A 16,835-nucleotide genomic window follows, 5' to 3' on the forward strand; every position below is an offset into this window, starting at 1 on the left:
TCTCGTCTAGGATGGATGGACCCAGTGAGTCGAGAGCAAGTCAATGACAGGGCAATTGATCCCCTCGGTGGCACTGGAGACGCCCCCACCATTAACAATAGATGCAAAAGTCAATTGCACTCGCATTCCAAGTATTTCTCATTCAATTTGCATTGCTTCTCCTAAAGTCGGGCGAATCGCTCTCAGACTTTAATAATGAAAAGAAAAGTGTGATATAATGAAAGGGCTAATTAAATTGAGCAAATAAAAGGTTTCACGGAAGTTCAGTAAGATGATTTGTAATTTAAAAGAAGAAGCGAGTGTTAAAATTAGTTTGGCTTGCGGTTTTTGAAAAAAATGAATATTACCCACCGAATTCGATCGAAAAAACGTGGCCAATTTGCGGAAAATGAGTCACAAAGCGAGCTTCAAAGCAAACATATTCCATTTCAATTACCTTAAGTAACTTCTGAACGAAAAAATTAAAGCCAAAATAAAACGAAATCATATGACAAAGGAAAATAACTGAAAACGAAATGCGAGCTGTTGACTTTAAATATTAAAGAACAAATAAAACGGAATCCACACAAAAGTATTTTCGACCTTCGCAGCAATTTCAAGTGAAATACGCAAAAACGTTGCAAAACTCACTTCCCCAAGGAAAGAGAGAAAACCCAAGCAGTTAAACACTCAATTGTGGCAAATGAATCAGCCGAACAAGCGAACAAAAATCAATTTCAAAGCGTGTCTGTAACTTTTTGCTATTGTAGTTTTCTACATTTATTTTAATGGCTCAGAATGTGTGTGTTTATAATGAATTGTTTCCGATGTACATATGTGCTCGAAAATAAAAGCAAACGAAAAAAACACAGACGACCAGAACTCAGTCATAAAATCTTAAAAAGCCAATAAACAAAAAGATCAATCATTTGATAAAGGCTAACATGCACAAAACATTAAATAATAAAATATTATCATGAAGCTCTAGGGCAAACAACAAAAATGCAAGCATTCAAGATTTAAATCCGAAAGAGAAGACCCGAAATAAAATATGACCAAAATAAGAAAATTAAACTTATCAAGCCATGAAATTTGTAAAACAGTTTTGTAAGGGGCGAAAATACTCATTCATTCATTCACTCATTCAATTAACTTCGGGTCAGCCTCTCGAGCAATTTACAAGATTTATTTTACGAACTTCCCCCGCTCTCTGGGAAGTTAGTCATTAAGTCCCATTGACTGACATTGAGCTTAGGTCGGAGGAATACCCCGGACGTGACTCATGGCTGAGGTATTACTCCAACTCTTCTTCTACTCTAACCAGTTTTGAAGAGAAGAGTCGAAGAATCCCCTCGTGAACTTCGAGTGTCGGCTTTGGGAATGAAAATGTTTCCGAGGCATTTCGGCCTTTTATCGTTCGTTAGGCGACTTATGATGGATTACCTTTCGGCTCTATTTTAAGCCTTCTTCTGCGGATGTTGCGCCCACGCAGCCAAAATAGATCGAAAGTGAGAAGACAAGGCCCCAGATAGTTGATGGATGACACTTTGGAGATTGGTAAGCAAATAAGATGGAGAAACTCACTTGAAAGAGGTTTTCCCAATTAGATGATCGGAAAAACCACTTAGATTTTATCAGATTCTAGCATTTTGGGTCTGGGGTCCACCCGGGGGCGCCATAAAAATGATTTCTTATATCACGAACGACAGAAATTGTGCACATTATTAACTGGTCTGCTAAAATTTCAGTAGCCCATCTCCGTTTTGGTGTAAATGGGCCCATTAAGTGGCTCAAGTCGTTGATGGCGATGTAAGCGATCATCAGCCACCGCAGGCGGAGTGCTCAAATCACTGCACCGCTGATGGCATAGCCCACTTACGGGTTGCATGTAACTTTTATTGCTCCGTTACCAGATTGCCGTCCTTATCTGGAAAGGAGACAGCCCAGACCCCAGTCGTTCTTGCAATTTCCGGTGTTACGGGGGGCCGGGGAGTACAATACATAAGGCCAGGCCAATTTGGAATGGCTTACTCGCTGTAAACACTGTAAACACATACTCATCATCATCCCAAGCTCAATGTCGACGACGACGCGGGTTCTACGACTTGTTAAGGACTTGTCCTCTGAGCAGAGGGCAATTAGTCAGGCCTTCTCCTTTCGAGGGTCCAGAACGTGACATGTCAGATTCGTAATTCATAAATGTCATCTGAACTTGTGCACGTAACAGACAGTTTCTGTGAATCTTGTGGGTAAACAAAGGCCAGGGGGTCGGTTCCCTGTAGGTTGCAGCTCCTGTATTCTCCTCTTGTTTACACGGTTTACATGGGAGTGACAGCTTACCTTGTTCCCTTATCACAGGCCTTATCCAATCTTCTCTTTGCAACCGGCACGTTTCTGCACTGTTCCACCTGACAACTATTCGACGAGAGTGCTTGCTCATTATCGACACTTTCCGACTTTCGAGTCCATAATGCTGTTGGCCTATAATCCATTTGGCCGACATGTTTGCTTGGCTGAAATGCTCGCTTGGTAGCACATGACTGTTAGATAATGAATGAGTAAATGCCTGCGTGAACTCGAGTGTCGAACGCGAAAAGATAAAACAATTTATAGTAACTACACAAAAGCGAAAGTTTTTCTTCTTTTTCAAAGGGCAATATGATATGCCGGAAAAATGGTATAAGAAATTACCCGAGATGAGTCAAGTATCTTCTTTCGCACTGCCTTCTCTTGGCCTAATGAGCATTCCTTAAACCATATCCAATCAGTCACCTCACCTCCTCTGGGCCTTAACCTTGCCACATTCATCAACTCGCAACTGCCAATACCAGACAGCAAAAACAACTGCAGTGTGCAGTTTGCAACCTGTTGGACAAATTTGAATTCGAAAATGTTTGCACAAGTTGAGCGCTAAAATAAATTAGCTTGCTTACGAGTTGTTGGTTGGTTGGACTGAGGACCGAGTGTGTCTGGCGGAGAGATGTAAATGCAAATGCAAATGAAAATGCACTCGCAGAACACTCAACCCTCCTCCCTTTCTTCTTACCCACCTCATGGCACTCAATATTCCGGTGCTGTGGTCGTTATTAAGCTTGAAATTAAATAAACAACAACGGCTAATTACGAGAAACGTGTCTCGGACATGATCACGGGCACTGTAATGGCCAGATCTTGTCCAGGAGGATACTCGTTCGTTCTTGGGCCTAACAGTCGCTGACACAAAGTATCACGTAATTGAAGGGTTGCCGCGGGGCAAGTGGTCTAGGTGGACTAGGTGGACCAGCTGGATTGGCTGCATCCATCACAGACAGACACGCAGCAACACAGGTGAGATTAAAATAAATGTGCTCCAAATGCGCACAAATGCGAAAAGTAATTGACGCTCTGGCTAGACGACTGGAGGAGGCATCCCAAGCCATCTGAATCTGAATCTGGTCCCCCGAGCCGGTTCGGTTCGGATCGGTTCTCAGCTTAGATTTCAAAATGCAAACAGTGGAAAACATCCGAAGATGGGTTTCCTGCGTTCTTTGGCCTTGCCTGAGATGATTGTGAAAGACTTTGCACTGGAGACTAGAGATGAATGACGAGTGATAGTCCCTTAAAATGTAATTTCATGGAGCTTAGTTTGATCCATAATAATTCCAAGTCAATCCCAAGCGTGTCACGTTATCCTCTCTAGGATAGGAGCACAAAAGGGGGTAAAGGGTTTATTAGCATGCCGCTGACTGATGGAAATTAATAGTGGTTCTTAACTCCGAAACCTCCAACCAAACCCCCTTCCTATCTCCTTCCCATCCTGAGAGGACGTGCGCTTGACTGAAGGCCGGCAATTAAGGGGAAAAATAGTTGAGGGACAGGATGGCCCCCAAGGTACAAGTACGAGTGCGTGGCAAATGAAATCAGTTATTAATAGTTGCGAACAGAGCATTGATTTCTCGCAGAAAATTCCAATTGATTGAGGGGCCAAGTGAGAAGCTCCATAAACAATCAAGGGGAGGCCCCACAGAGACCACGCACGTAGCTCGGGAAATCGAACCAAAGTGCCTGGGTGGCGCTGACTTCTTATCGGGCAGGCCGAAAACCGAGGGAAAGACAATGCGATAAGGGCAAGTCCAGGGCTGAGGACGTTTATCGCCACGACAATTCCACTAACAAATCTAATCAGTCTTAATTGAGCGTCACACCAAAACTGAAAACCCTAAAATTGCCAGGGAAACTGAAAGGAAAAGCAGATAAAAGAACGAAAACCCAAGTAGCTTCTCCCCTATCGCAGGCCTTATTATTAATTAAGATTAAGTCAGGGGAGGTCTCATGCTCGGGCTCAGGGGTTATCTTCGAGGATAACCGCATAGTATAGAATCGAATCCCTGAGGAACATCTTCTCGCTCGCTGATCAAGTGGGCGCCCCACCGTTCCCGTCTAGACTCCAGACAGAATAGAACATATATTCCTGCTTCGACACTTCATTTTTGAGTGCCACAAGTGACTATGGGTCGGGATAGCTGGGAAATTGATGAGAATTAATGTCCGCGTGCGGCGTCAACGGTTTCCATTTCGAAGGCAATCGGCTGATGTTGATTGAGTGACTCTCGGGCTCTGATGAAAATATATGGCAGCATAAATCTATTGATCAGCATTCGCTCGCAGTTGTCGCGGCTCTTAAATCATTCTTCTCAGCCAAAGCAAGGAGCCAGAAACCAGTTGAAATAACTTGCCATCCACACTTCAATCAATTGGAATGTTTTAAGTACGCCTAAATGAACTCAAATGGATCTGTAATGATAGCTCATTCCAGAGCGAACCATGGGATTTAAGTTGTGATGTGGATATAAAGATGGGAATACTTTAAAAAAAGGTCTTCACTTTAAGATTGGATTTATAAACTGAAGCAAACATAAGTACTATTGTACTATAGAGTTGTAAGTTAAGCAATTCATCAATAAGTGCAGTCTGACTTAATCCGTTTGATAAAGATTATATTTCCAGTTAAATTCCAAAAGCCTCAATCTTATCGCACTCGATTCCAATCTAATCAGGGACTCCTTTCAACTAAGAACCAAATACTTATATCTGGAGGGAATCACTCGTAGATTGTTTATCACGGTGAGCTCATGTTGTTTTCAACCAAACACTTTAGGGGCTCTAAGCACAGGCAGGCATCATCGACAGAGTTATCACGAGATTGCGATATCTCACCTGCGCCGTAAACTGGCACATCAAACGGTGTTGCTCTTGGGGTGATAACAAACGCGAAACTAGCGAAAATCGCGGAAACTTTTCCCCGTCCTGACAGCTGCCAAAGATACCAGATACCAGATTCCAGATGAGAAATCCGCTACGGTTTCCTTTTGGCAGCCCAACTGTCACAACAGCAGATGGAGCCATGCAGATAGCTTCTCGAGATGGCTTAATCCGAATGGCCGCATAAAGTGCGGCAGTTTATGATTGGGGATTGGGGATTGGGCTTATCGCGAGGGTCCACCACTACTAACCGATTTAATGAGGATGCGCCGCGAGACGGGCACGTCGTAGTCCAGGTCCGCATTGGTGGCGTTCGAACTGCAGCAGGAGGTGGACACCGACACGGATGAGCCTGTCATCTTGTCCAGCATCTCGGGTTGTGCGATCTGCGATCTCCAATCTGTGGGTTGAGTTGAGCTGGAGCAGTCGCAGCTTAGCTCGACATGTTGACGGCCACAATCGAGATGTTTTTAGATATATTTAATCCAGGACAATATAAATAAAGTATCTCGACGTGGGTTCGCGGAGGTTTGTATCTCGCCACTTGTATCTCACTTCACTGTTTGTCTATCTATCTGCAGCTCTCAGCACTGAGCTCGCATCTGCATATGTATCTTGTATCTCTGGCTTCGCCGAATCAGCTTTAATTTCAAGTTTAGCCGCGGGCAGCCGAAAAAACCGATGCCGAAAAAAACAAAAGACGCTGGCTAAACCACAAACGTAGCAAAATCACTTCGCTTCGGCTTTTTTCAGTTAGATTGTCACGAATCACGAGTCGGTTTTCGTATTTCTCGAGTCTCCGAACGAGGTCCGCACCGCAGCGAGATACTCTGTGGAATGAAATACTGAATCGGCGACGAAAACTCAGAGGTCGTATCCCGCAGATACATTTCAATGTCGTAAATGTTAGGCGCACTGTTAGCTAACATAGCTATGTTAGCGAATGTCGTAGCTGTAGATGTCGGTAGCAATAAGAATGGGTTCTGCAAACAGTAATCAAGAAATACAATCTTTGTTTTCTATGTATGCGGGAATTTCTAAGCGATTTGATAACACAATTTTTAATTTTAAGAAAAGGAAGTGCTTAAATATTTAAAATTTTTTTTCTTGGTATTTTATGGGAATATTTTAAATAATCTTTTCCAACTATATTTTGCTATGTTATTCCAGTTTATGACTTGGCACTTTGCAAGTTGTAAAATCAGAAATATTTGGATACCTCGAAAAGATACCACATACGACTCATCTCCCACAGGTCCAATAACCATATACATATCTCATTCATTCCGTATTATATTCCTCGTATGCTCAAGTTGACTGCCCTCATCATATCTTGTTCCCTTTGCTATTTGGCTATGACAAACATTTCGTTATGCGAGACCACCAATCCAACCCAGTTCGATTATATTCGAGGAGCTTCATATCAAGTGCAGACGTTCTCCATAAAGCGGAATGTTTACTCCCGAAAGCTCAATTAGCCAGAAGAAGAGAACGATGGCTCAAGTTACCCTCCCGATCCCAATCCCAAAGAGACAATACAGTAGCCGCCCTCACAGTTCAAACCACGCTGCGGCAGCTGTCCAAACACATTTGTGTACACCTCTCGGAAGGAAAGGAGAAGTTCTGAGGCCCGAAAAAAGGGCTGGAACACAACTCGTACATACTACACCTCCTCAACAAGTCAATGTTGAAGGTCAGGCAACCCGTTCCGCACAAAAGGGAAGTTGCTACCCACTCCACAGTTGAGATTGAAACAGAGAACCAGGCCGAGGAGCACCCGATGTCTGTGCAGCTGCAGTTCTGAACAGTTCTGAACAGAACTGAGTTGAGCTGAGTGTGACATTTGACATGATTTGCATGCCAAGTGCCACGCCCACTTCAGTCACGTCAAGAGGAGAGACGAAGTCGACGAGACAGGCCAAGGCAACACGAAAATTGGAGAACCGGACCCCCAAACCACCCGAACCCCCGGGAAAAAAGAAGAAAAACAAAAAACTCCGACACTCGTTGAGTTTTATTGTCACTTTCGTTGTCGGGGGATTGATTTAATTTAATTTGCTCGATTTGATTCGACTTCCAGCACTTCTGAGGGGAGTGGCGACGACATAATAGCGACTTTCCATCGATTTGTGTTCTTATCTAAAATGGTGGAGTCATAAAAAGTCTCGAACAACACTCTATTTTTCCACTCCAAAGCGTGTGGGCTTCTCTCCTCCGATTTCATCGCCCAGAAAAAGTTTGTCAATCAAATTTACATAGAAATTGCTATGGGGTCGTCCTCTGTTATTCCCCTCTACCCAAATTTCGACCATTGCTCCTGCATGTGCATTATCCTGCGCTACACTCATTATCATTATCCTTTATCCTGTGTGTGTGTGTGTTTTGGAGAACGACGTCGTCCCATCCTGAATCTTTGTTGCTGTCACGCCTGGCATTCATTTTTCAACCAACCGGTTTCTGACTACACAAACAGTCCAATGTGAAATAAGATGAGTTTTGGAACCCACCCGCATTCCAGGGAATTAGTCGGCAATTTTTGGGATATTTTGTGTGTGCTTAGGGTTAGAAAAATATGCAAGTCAAACAAAGGATGTCAGCAAAATGACCAGAAGGGGACACCACATCCAGATGTAAGCCCACTAATTGGCTCGTTAGGCGCTGAGGCCTTCGAAGGGTTCGCGTTTATTCTTGGTTGTCAGTATTGCTATGTCGTGAAAAGATATGTACCAAACTCACTTCGCCAGCTTCTTCAAAGATTTTGTAAAAGTGTAAATGCGATGTTGTGTTGTTTATTAATACCTATTCGCATGTAAAATAAAATTTCAAATCGGACCATTCATTGAAAAGTTATGGACAAAAAAAGAAGAATGGCCTCTAGATTGCAAGCAGTGCAAGCAGTCGAATTTCTGCTTACATATCTCCATCTCTTTCCCACTCCCTTTAGCACTCTGATTTTCTCTTGTTTTTTAATAAAACTTTAAGAATACTTTTAACTGCTTATACAATTTATACTCTCATTCTGAACATCTTTTCTGTATGTCACGCACCCACCCTTTCTCATTCTTTGTAATAATTCTGAGGGACCCTCGTAAATATGCAAATAAACAATGTCGCTGTCATATGGCTGGCTTAGCTCACCTACCCAGTCGTTCATTCATAACACCTCGTAACATGTTTCCATTTGCAATTTAGAAGCGGAATAAATAATGTATGTAAATCAGACTAAATTCACATACAAACGCACGCGTATTTTTGTATATTCCGCTACAGCTCTTGCGTAAATTGTGGGCGTCATTTTTTTTATCTGAGTTATTGTGTTTTTCCCTTGGCTATTTTTTTTTGCGGTTGCCATGGGCGGGAAAATGAAATTTGTTTTTTGGGAATTATGGCACCTGACTCAATATTTTCCCCCGTGCCACAATTTCTGTTTCCCCACATTTCGGCACAATCAACGATTAAGGATGAGGAAAAAGTCTCTGGCAAATATTTGGGGACTACTAATTGAGCTATTTGTATGACCATCGGGGGACCAATAACAAAGGCAATCGTATTTTATTGCACATTTGTATAGAGCCACCCCCTCATCCCCGGAAGTAGAATCCTCCCCTGGGGGTTACAGCTGTATGAAAGCGTGTTTCGAGGATGTCCAACGAGAGAACAATTGATGTGTCACTCTATCCGGGATAATGGGACTATTGATTTGGACAGATGTGCCATTAATTTTGGAGTAAATCGATACTAAAGAAAAACGAAATGAGTTATTCAACGAAATAAGAACGCGAATTCTTCAGATCTTTATAACACATTTCTTATTTTTAACCTCTAATTCTTCAGGTCTCTAATAGAGACATTCTAGAAGAACAATAAAGCTATTGGTTCAGCTAGTTTATGATATGATGGCCGTCTCTGTTATGGATTTAGCCCACGCCAGAGACCAACTTTGGGGTAGGTCGCAGTGGTGCACTATTAACATTTCTTGCCCAACATCTCCATTCCAACCACAACTGGCCACAATGCTGGCCCGCTGGGCAATCAGCTCGAGTTCGCTGCTGCTGGCCATGCGTGCGCCATAAATGGTCAGAACGTGCCACTTTCGGAAAACAATGCAGATGCTGCGGGTTCCATCGAAGCTGCGAATGGATCCGAATTCGAATCTGAATCGAAGCCAAAGAGTAGCGGAATCAGTGGAAATCGGTGGAGAAATCAAGTGTCGGGCAACGGAAACAAAAGAGATTGGGCTGAAATGGAGCACGTCGTCGTCGGAGTAGTCCAAAAAAACAATGCATTGAAAGCGATTCCCGGAATTTCCCTTTTGCCGCTGCCTTTAACCCACCCATTAACCAGGGGGTCAGATTAGCCCCTGCGACATCCAATTAGAAGAACAAGCAGCTGGGGAGGCACGCGATAAGAAGGGAGGGCAATCGGTAAAAGTGATTGGGCAACTTGTGGCACTGGCACTCCATGTTAGGTCATAAATTCATCAATTATCAGGGGACACAACAACACAGCCACTCCTCGTAAAACAATAGAGGCGGCATCAACCATCCATCGATGGGCCAGTGAACGTGCCCATTTTTGTGGAAAGTGAAAAACAGGATCGTCTTCGTCGGTCTGCATCATCGGCCTCAGCATCATCATCAGCTGCGGGCGCAATTAAGATGTGCATCTTAATGAAACTCCAATTTTACAACTCCCCGATGCACTTGGTCGTCTATCTGCGTTTTTGGGGTTGGTCAGGTCAGTGACAGGTGATGAGGGGGCAGGGTTTTTTTTTTTGGAGATGTGTCCGATGGAGAAAGGCAAGCCAACTGAGCAGTAATTAAGTGCTGCGAAAGACCAAAGTCTGGGGTATACTCGCAACCTACCCAAAAATATATTTGCTTGGCTTCTGGCGATCTAAGGGTCTTTGAACCCACACTTCCCACTTCTGAAACACTTTTCGCTGGCACTCCTCCGAATCCGTGCCGAAACACTCCATTAGTGGGTTAATTATCCCAAAGTATTAATGTTCATTTGTTTCCAAAGAACCATAAACCACGAAACAACTTCATTGTATTTATACCCTGCCAATGGGATGTACTAGTTTTCCAAAAATATGATGTGATATTATACTTTAGACCCCTGAATATTATAGAGAATATTTCTTAAAACTAAGAAATGGAGAAATGGGTTAAAAACTAAAATAAATGGGATATAACTATTAAGAGATTAATCAAACCCAAAATATTATAGGGAATCTCTCACTTCACATCACCATTCCTTACCGCAAAATTTAGAAAAACTTTGAGCGCTCCATTAATCATGGACAAATCATAGATCTCAGACTTCAAACAACCCAGTCCAGAACTGTCGGCAATTTCACACATTGTGTGCAGGCGGCCTAAAAATAAGGCATGCAAAATAAATAATACAAAAAGGAGCTGAATGGGGGATCCGTGGAAGTAGAAGTAGAAGGGCCCTGGCCTAAGTAAATCGTTGGCAGCTGGCGGTGCGTTTGACAATTTGCCGCGACTTGCGGCGTCTTAATCTGCGATCCGGAGGAACAGGCCCTATCGGAGTCCGGATTCTTGACGCGATCTGCGCCACCCAGCGATAATAACAAACAATTTGTTTGTTTTGCCTGTGCGGAACAGCCAGGGAAACTCGAAACTGTCAGAGATCAGTGTGTTTTCCTGTGCCTTCGCCAATGTTTGCATAATTCATGAGGCATCCCAGTGTCCCAATGCAATGCCCCGGTTGCAAGTTGCAAGTTACACCCACATGTGGCAGGCAGAACGAGATTCCGCAGCCCCATTCATTACGGGCACATTGAAAATTGAGATACAAAGCAGAAAACAAAGGGAGCTCATATCGTATATGGGCAGCATAAGTTATGGCCACCGCCTCCTCCTCCGCCTCCTTGGACTTCTGATATTGCAAGGAGGCTGCCAAGATCCATTCCTTTGAGTCTACGTCTACAGAAAAAGAGTCAAATTCAATAGCTGACTGTGGCGTTTTGAAGTGCTGGATGGAAAGAGGAGACTGACGGGTTTCTTAAGAAACTAAAACGGGACTACCCAATATGTGATTACCAAGACCAAAATACATTGATGAACATTTTGTGTTAACAGTCAATAATATTGCTAATAAAAATATGTTTTCCTTAAGAATTCGCGAAACAAAATAAAATGTCAGAATGGAATTATTAATTCCTCTGGTTCTGAAGAATTCACTGTTTCATTTTTTCATTCAACATTTATAATCAAGGGAGGAAAAAATTCCCCGATCCTGGATCATTGAGAAGGCAGATCAACCTTAAACCAAGGTCAAAAGGCAATTGGATATCTCTCATTCAGTGTGAGCTTGGCATGGGTCCCCGAGTCCCCCAAAAAGAAATCACTCCAGCATCCAGCACACAAAGAGAACCGCAATAATTGCTCCACATCTGGCTCCCAGTGGCATCCGTGAGATACAAAACAACATTGATTGCCATTACGCGCCAAAAATGATGTAAGGCAGAATGTAAGAATGTGAAGAGGAGAAGTGGCTGTGGATGTTGCTGTGGTTGTCACTTGAAGTGCTTGCCTCAAAAACAGAAAAAAGCGATGTTTACAACAGAGCTTGCAACACTTTCCCAAGAATTCCGATTGGTGGGTGAGCGGCGAAACACGAAAATCAACTTTCGATGGCAGGCAAATGTTGAGCGTTGACGCCCGATAAGGCTGATATAATGAAGACGTCGCGTAACAGTAGCCGGGGAATATTATTATTGGTTCCTGAGAGGGGCTCAGAGGGGTGCAGAGGGGTGCCGAGTGGAGTGGGACCTCCTGCAGAGTGTGTGCTCAGTGCTCAGAAGGGCCAACACAATTACCGCAAGAACCGAACTCGGCCTGTAATCAAATCCGTGCCGTCTGTCGCTGCCATTGTCGCCTTGTCTCTTAGGGAGATGAGGAAAGTACGAGTACGAGGACCCATAAACCATAAACTATACACTCGTACAAATTACTGTCTAAATTCTTTAAAATATAAAAATGAAAATCCCGTCTGTTTTTCATGATGTTGCAAACATTGCCTTCGTTTTAAAGGGTGAAAATCGCCTTTAAATTGAAGAAAAAAATCACCTGTGAATTTATTCTTTTTCTTGTTTTAAAGGCGCATTCCTACAGAAAAAATATCTGTCTTTAAGACATTTAATTTCTTGAAACAAGAACGAAATTACCTTTAAAACAAGAAATATTACAATTCTTTTTTAAAATAAATTTTAGAATAAAAGGTGCCATGATTTTAAGGAAATTTGAATGACTTTATTCTGTGAGTGTACAGCCCAACTCCCATAAACATTCATTGATGACCAGAGGCCAATCCAAGTGAATGAGGCGCGCACACATTGCAACCTTATGCTGACTTCCTCCGCTTTTGTACTTTCCGCTGAGGCGGCACTAAATGTTAACCCAATTCCGATTCACTTTGCGAAATAAACAGCGGGAACACACAGAGATTTTATGGCCAGGGCATCGGGTCTGTGAAAGTGTTTACTGCGGATTCCTTTCGGGAATATCAACCCGGCACCAAGTGAAGTGTTTCTCGGAATGCTTAGACCAAGACAGATACTTCTTTGCCTGCCCAGGCGCAAGAACAACAAACGAATAGAGCGAAGGGAGAGACGGATAGATTTTCCTCTCAGGTTTCCACCCGATGCATTCTGTGCCTCATTTTCATGACTGCGAGGCGTTGATTGCTGTTGTTAAACAAAAAAACAGGAAAAATCTCCATGTCATCAGTCCAAAAAGAATGCTCTGCCATAAAGTGGAAATAAACGCAGTAAGCGAATAGATTGTTTGGTCTATGAATCAGCCAACTTGAGGAAGTAGAATACAAACTAAAAGCTATACATAGTTTGGAAGTCAGAAATGAAGGAAATCATAAAACGTGTAATTACCACGAGTCCAATGCTTTTTAAATGAAATTGTTTATTTTTAAATGAATGACTGGATGTATCGAACAAAGCCAATTTTATGTATTTACTAAACATAAATTATCTTGAATAATATAACTAAAATGCCTGTTATTTTTTCTAGCATTAAAGGAACCCCAAATCGAATTTTATTTCTTGATTTAAACTTTGTAGTTTTCGAATCCATAAGTTTTTTGGGCGAACAACGACCCATGACAATAATTTGCATTGGTAATGATCGTACAGTTCCAATACCCTACCCTAAAAAGCGAATTTCGATTTGGGAATCAAATTGGGAAGGAAAACAATGTCAAGGCATTGACGTCAAAGTGGAGCGGCGGAAGTTCTGGAATGAGTAACGAGGTATGTCGGACGAAGGCCTTATCAGTATCCAGTGTTAAACTCGGATCAAATAGACCCACTGGGGCCACCATGAATGGTTTGCCAATGTGTTTAGTTTCGTAAGCAAATGGCTGAGGTGTCGGCAACAGAAAAAACAGTCATGCACTGCCGATAAAGGGGCAGCATCATCATCGGCGTGTAAATAAATCAATCATCAGGCCATCATCACATGCTATATTACCATCATCATCCATTAGTGAGTTCCAAATATGATGGATTTCCTAGGTTTTTTTGTTTTTAGGAAATTCATTTTGGATTTCGGCACTATCTAGGCACTTCGTAAACAAAAGTTTATTTATAACTACAGCATTTGGAGAAGGGACAGACAGGCGATCTAAATATAGTAGATTGCACAATTTAGTGCGAATAATTCCACAGAAAAACAGCCAAAAACAAAGGCCATAGGCGAGTGGAATACCTTGGAGGCTTTATCTTATCACGTGTGCTCGGCATGTTGACATTTTATTTTGCAAATATCTAAGGGGAGGCGGAAAGGGGGTAAATACGCCTAAAAGCTCCCGCGATAAGATTAGATTTGCTTTGGGTTAAATCAACACTGGGTACTTGCACACTCCACTCGGCAACACTACAGTGAAACTTTCTGTTTTTTTGCTTTTTCATTTGCAAGGGTAATAAATCCATAAATGCTGGCAGTGCATTTATGGATCAGACGAGAAATGGAACGCAGCCCCTGGGCGAAAATTCACTTGTGCAAATAGATCATCAGACGGACGGACGGACAAGGAGAGACGCAAATCGCAATGCAAATTTGAAGAGATATCTTTCTGAGGAATTCCAAAAAGATACGTCGTACATCTGCCAGTTGTTGTTTGCGCACGGAATTGTTGTGCAAAAGCTTTACAGTGGAATTGCTCAACATTAGAGGCTTAACAAGTTTTTCAAAGTAATTCGGGGGGTTCCATAAAGTCCGTAGAATCCTCAGATATATATGAGAATTATCTTATCCCCTTAAGCTGAATATAAGGGGGACTTTACACGTTTTTCTGGGTAAAAGTCTACACCCAGAAAACAAAATAGACTAAAAAGGGGCCTAATTACCTAAAATTTTAGGAAACATGGCCAGAAAAACGCGCCAAGGCCATGCATTACCTAAAATGTTGTCCATGTGGACTATATTTTGTACGCAGTCTTGAATTTATTTCTGGTAATGGTTACCTCAAAAAATGGCTAGTGAACTAGATTTTTAGGTCAGAATTACCTAAATATTAGGTATTTTTAAGAAAGCTAACATTTTTACCATTGATAGTAACATATTTTAATTGCTTATATTGTTTTATTCGGATAAGTAAATATTTTATCTTTCTGAAAAAATAATCATTTTATTTGGTCCTCGGTGGGAATCGATCCCGGGTCTTCTGCGCGAGAGTCCAATAGGCTAGCCTCTGGTCTACGGACCTACTTAAAGGCCCTGCGGCAAAACCAAAGCCTGCTTCTAAGGGCACAGGCTAATTCTATTTTTAGAATAGGGCACTATTACCTTAAAAGTAGGAAAATAGTCCACATAGGTATTGATTTTATATATTGAATCTTTTCCATCACTAGCTTTAAGAAAAGTCGAATAAATTTGTTTTATATTAAACTTATAAAAAATGAATAATTTTTTTATTAATATTAGGGACCAATATTTGTATTAAATTGTGAGTAAAAATCGACTTCAAATTATTCCTAAATTTTAGGTCTTATGGACCAATTTTAAGGTTACGATGGCCTTAAAAATCTTTTTAGCTTTACCTAAAAAGTAGGAAGATAGTCCACATGCTAATATTTTTAGGTAACCCATTACCTACATCTGACATTTTAGTCTATTTAAATTTTTTAGGTCATACGTTACCTAAAAAATAGTCCCACATTTCTCTGGATATATCCATACCAGTTTAATACTAACTCAGGAAACATTTTAGTTTTATACGAAAGCATCCATAAAATCTAAATGAGTTACAGCCCCCATAACCCCATTGAATCAATCCAAGAGCATGTTAATTTCATCCCGAATTTACAGCTCATTTCGAGTTATAATTGCTCCATAAAAATGTTTCTTTTTTTCCCACTTCACGAGAGCATTTGGAAAGTCTCAGCGACCGACGACTTTTTATATAGCTGCCAATTCCAATTTGTTCAAGATCCAAATTACTTGATGGCTGTTGAAATTAGTCAGATAAATCAACAGATCTTTCCCTCTCACAGTCTGCAGTCCACCTTCCAAGCGTTGCGTAAATCAAACATTTATGTTTAGATTTTTGAACAACAATCTATGAATCCAACAAATTTGGTGTATTCTTTCTGCAATGGCCCCCAACTCCTCTGATTTATAAGGTCAAAGCGTGGACCGAGAAATAAATGCAGATAGATAGACAGACGGATAGAAAAAATGGAAAGACGGGGGCCAAAACGTGGGCGACCCCGATGCCCAAAAGATTCCGATTCCGATTCGGAACACCCCAAACGATCCTCAATGCGAACATTAACGACGCCATCTGACATATTTGGTTTAATGGGTCAGCGTCGCAATGGAGGCAGAATTTCGGATGTGAAATGCCCTCTGATCAGAAAGTATTCATAGATCGATGATAATCGAGAAATGATGATGATGCTTTTCGGTGTGTGAGATACATACAATGGGCTTATCTCGCTATTCACTAAATACGCATTTACGGCGGCCTATCCAAAAGATACAAAATTTTCCTGTGTGTGTTGTCTCCACCATAAATCTCGCTGCTGCTCTGCTTTTTCCATAATTTAAGAGCAATTTATTAAATGCCGCAACGCTTTAATCTGCACAGGAAAAGCAGGCCCCAAACTGCATAAATTAATTTAAGTTCAGAGGAGTGGAAAAACGGGCGACGAGAATGCGTGACATATTTTTTTCTTTCCGTCGCGACGCCGAGAATCAGATAGATTTGCCATGTGCATCCCGTGAAAGATGCAGAAGTATCTTTTTTGTAGCGGCTGACAGCGCTGATTAGCACGGCCACTGGGAAAATAGCTGGGAAAATATTTATGGCAGCTGGGTTAAACGATCTCTGACGCCGCCAGAGGGTTCCCATGATTTTCCAGCGCTTTTCCCTGGATTTCCCATCGATTGCATATTAAGCCAAAACAATTATGCAATCAAATTCATGATGGCATGTAACCGAAGTTCTTAAAAGTCCCCAAATCCGAAAACTGTGTGTTATTTTCGGGTGTTTTCCAAAGATATTTCAGCTGCCGTCACGTGACAGGAAAATTTGTTTGGCCAGAAGAATAATGCCGCCACAGGTAA

The 16,835-nt window shown here is 41.9% G+C and overlaps 2 protein-coding genes across 5 annotated transcripts in view; both read right to left on the reverse strand.

Moving 5' to 3' along the window:
* The window catches only part of p130CAS (Serine_rich_CAS and FAT-like_CAS_C domain-containing protein p130CAS), a 32,893-nt gene that overhangs the window by 12,875 nt on the left and 3,183 nt on the right, over positions 1-16,835 (reverse strand). The window contains exon 1 of one of the 3 annotated variants that reach the window (XM_017155428.3): positions 5,472-6,062. The exons of 1 other annotated variant lie outside the window; for it this stretch is intronic. In XM_017155428.3, the coding sequence (XP_017010917.2) occupies positions 5,472-5,591 (120 nt within the window). In that variant the 5' untranslated portion in view covers positions 5,592-6,062. Of the gene's footprint in view, positions 1-2,670; positions 2,803-5,471; positions 6,063-16,835 lie in introns of those variants that run through there. One more of the 3 variants, XM_070214279.1, reaches the window with a different exon arrangement.
* The window catches only part of LOC108066524 (DC-STAMP domain-containing protein 2), a 31,920-nt gene that overhangs the window by 3,719 nt on the left and 11,366 nt on the right, over positions 1-16,835 (reverse strand). The window lies entirely within an intron of this gene.

This window comes from Drosophila takahashii, chromosome 3L (assembly GCF_030179915.1).
Source record: "Drosophila takahashii strain IR98-3 E-12201 chromosome 3L, DtakHiC1v2, whole genome shotgun sequence".
Classification (NCBI taxonomy): Eukaryota; Metazoa; Arthropoda; class Insecta; order Diptera; family Drosophilidae; genus Drosophila; species Drosophila takahashii.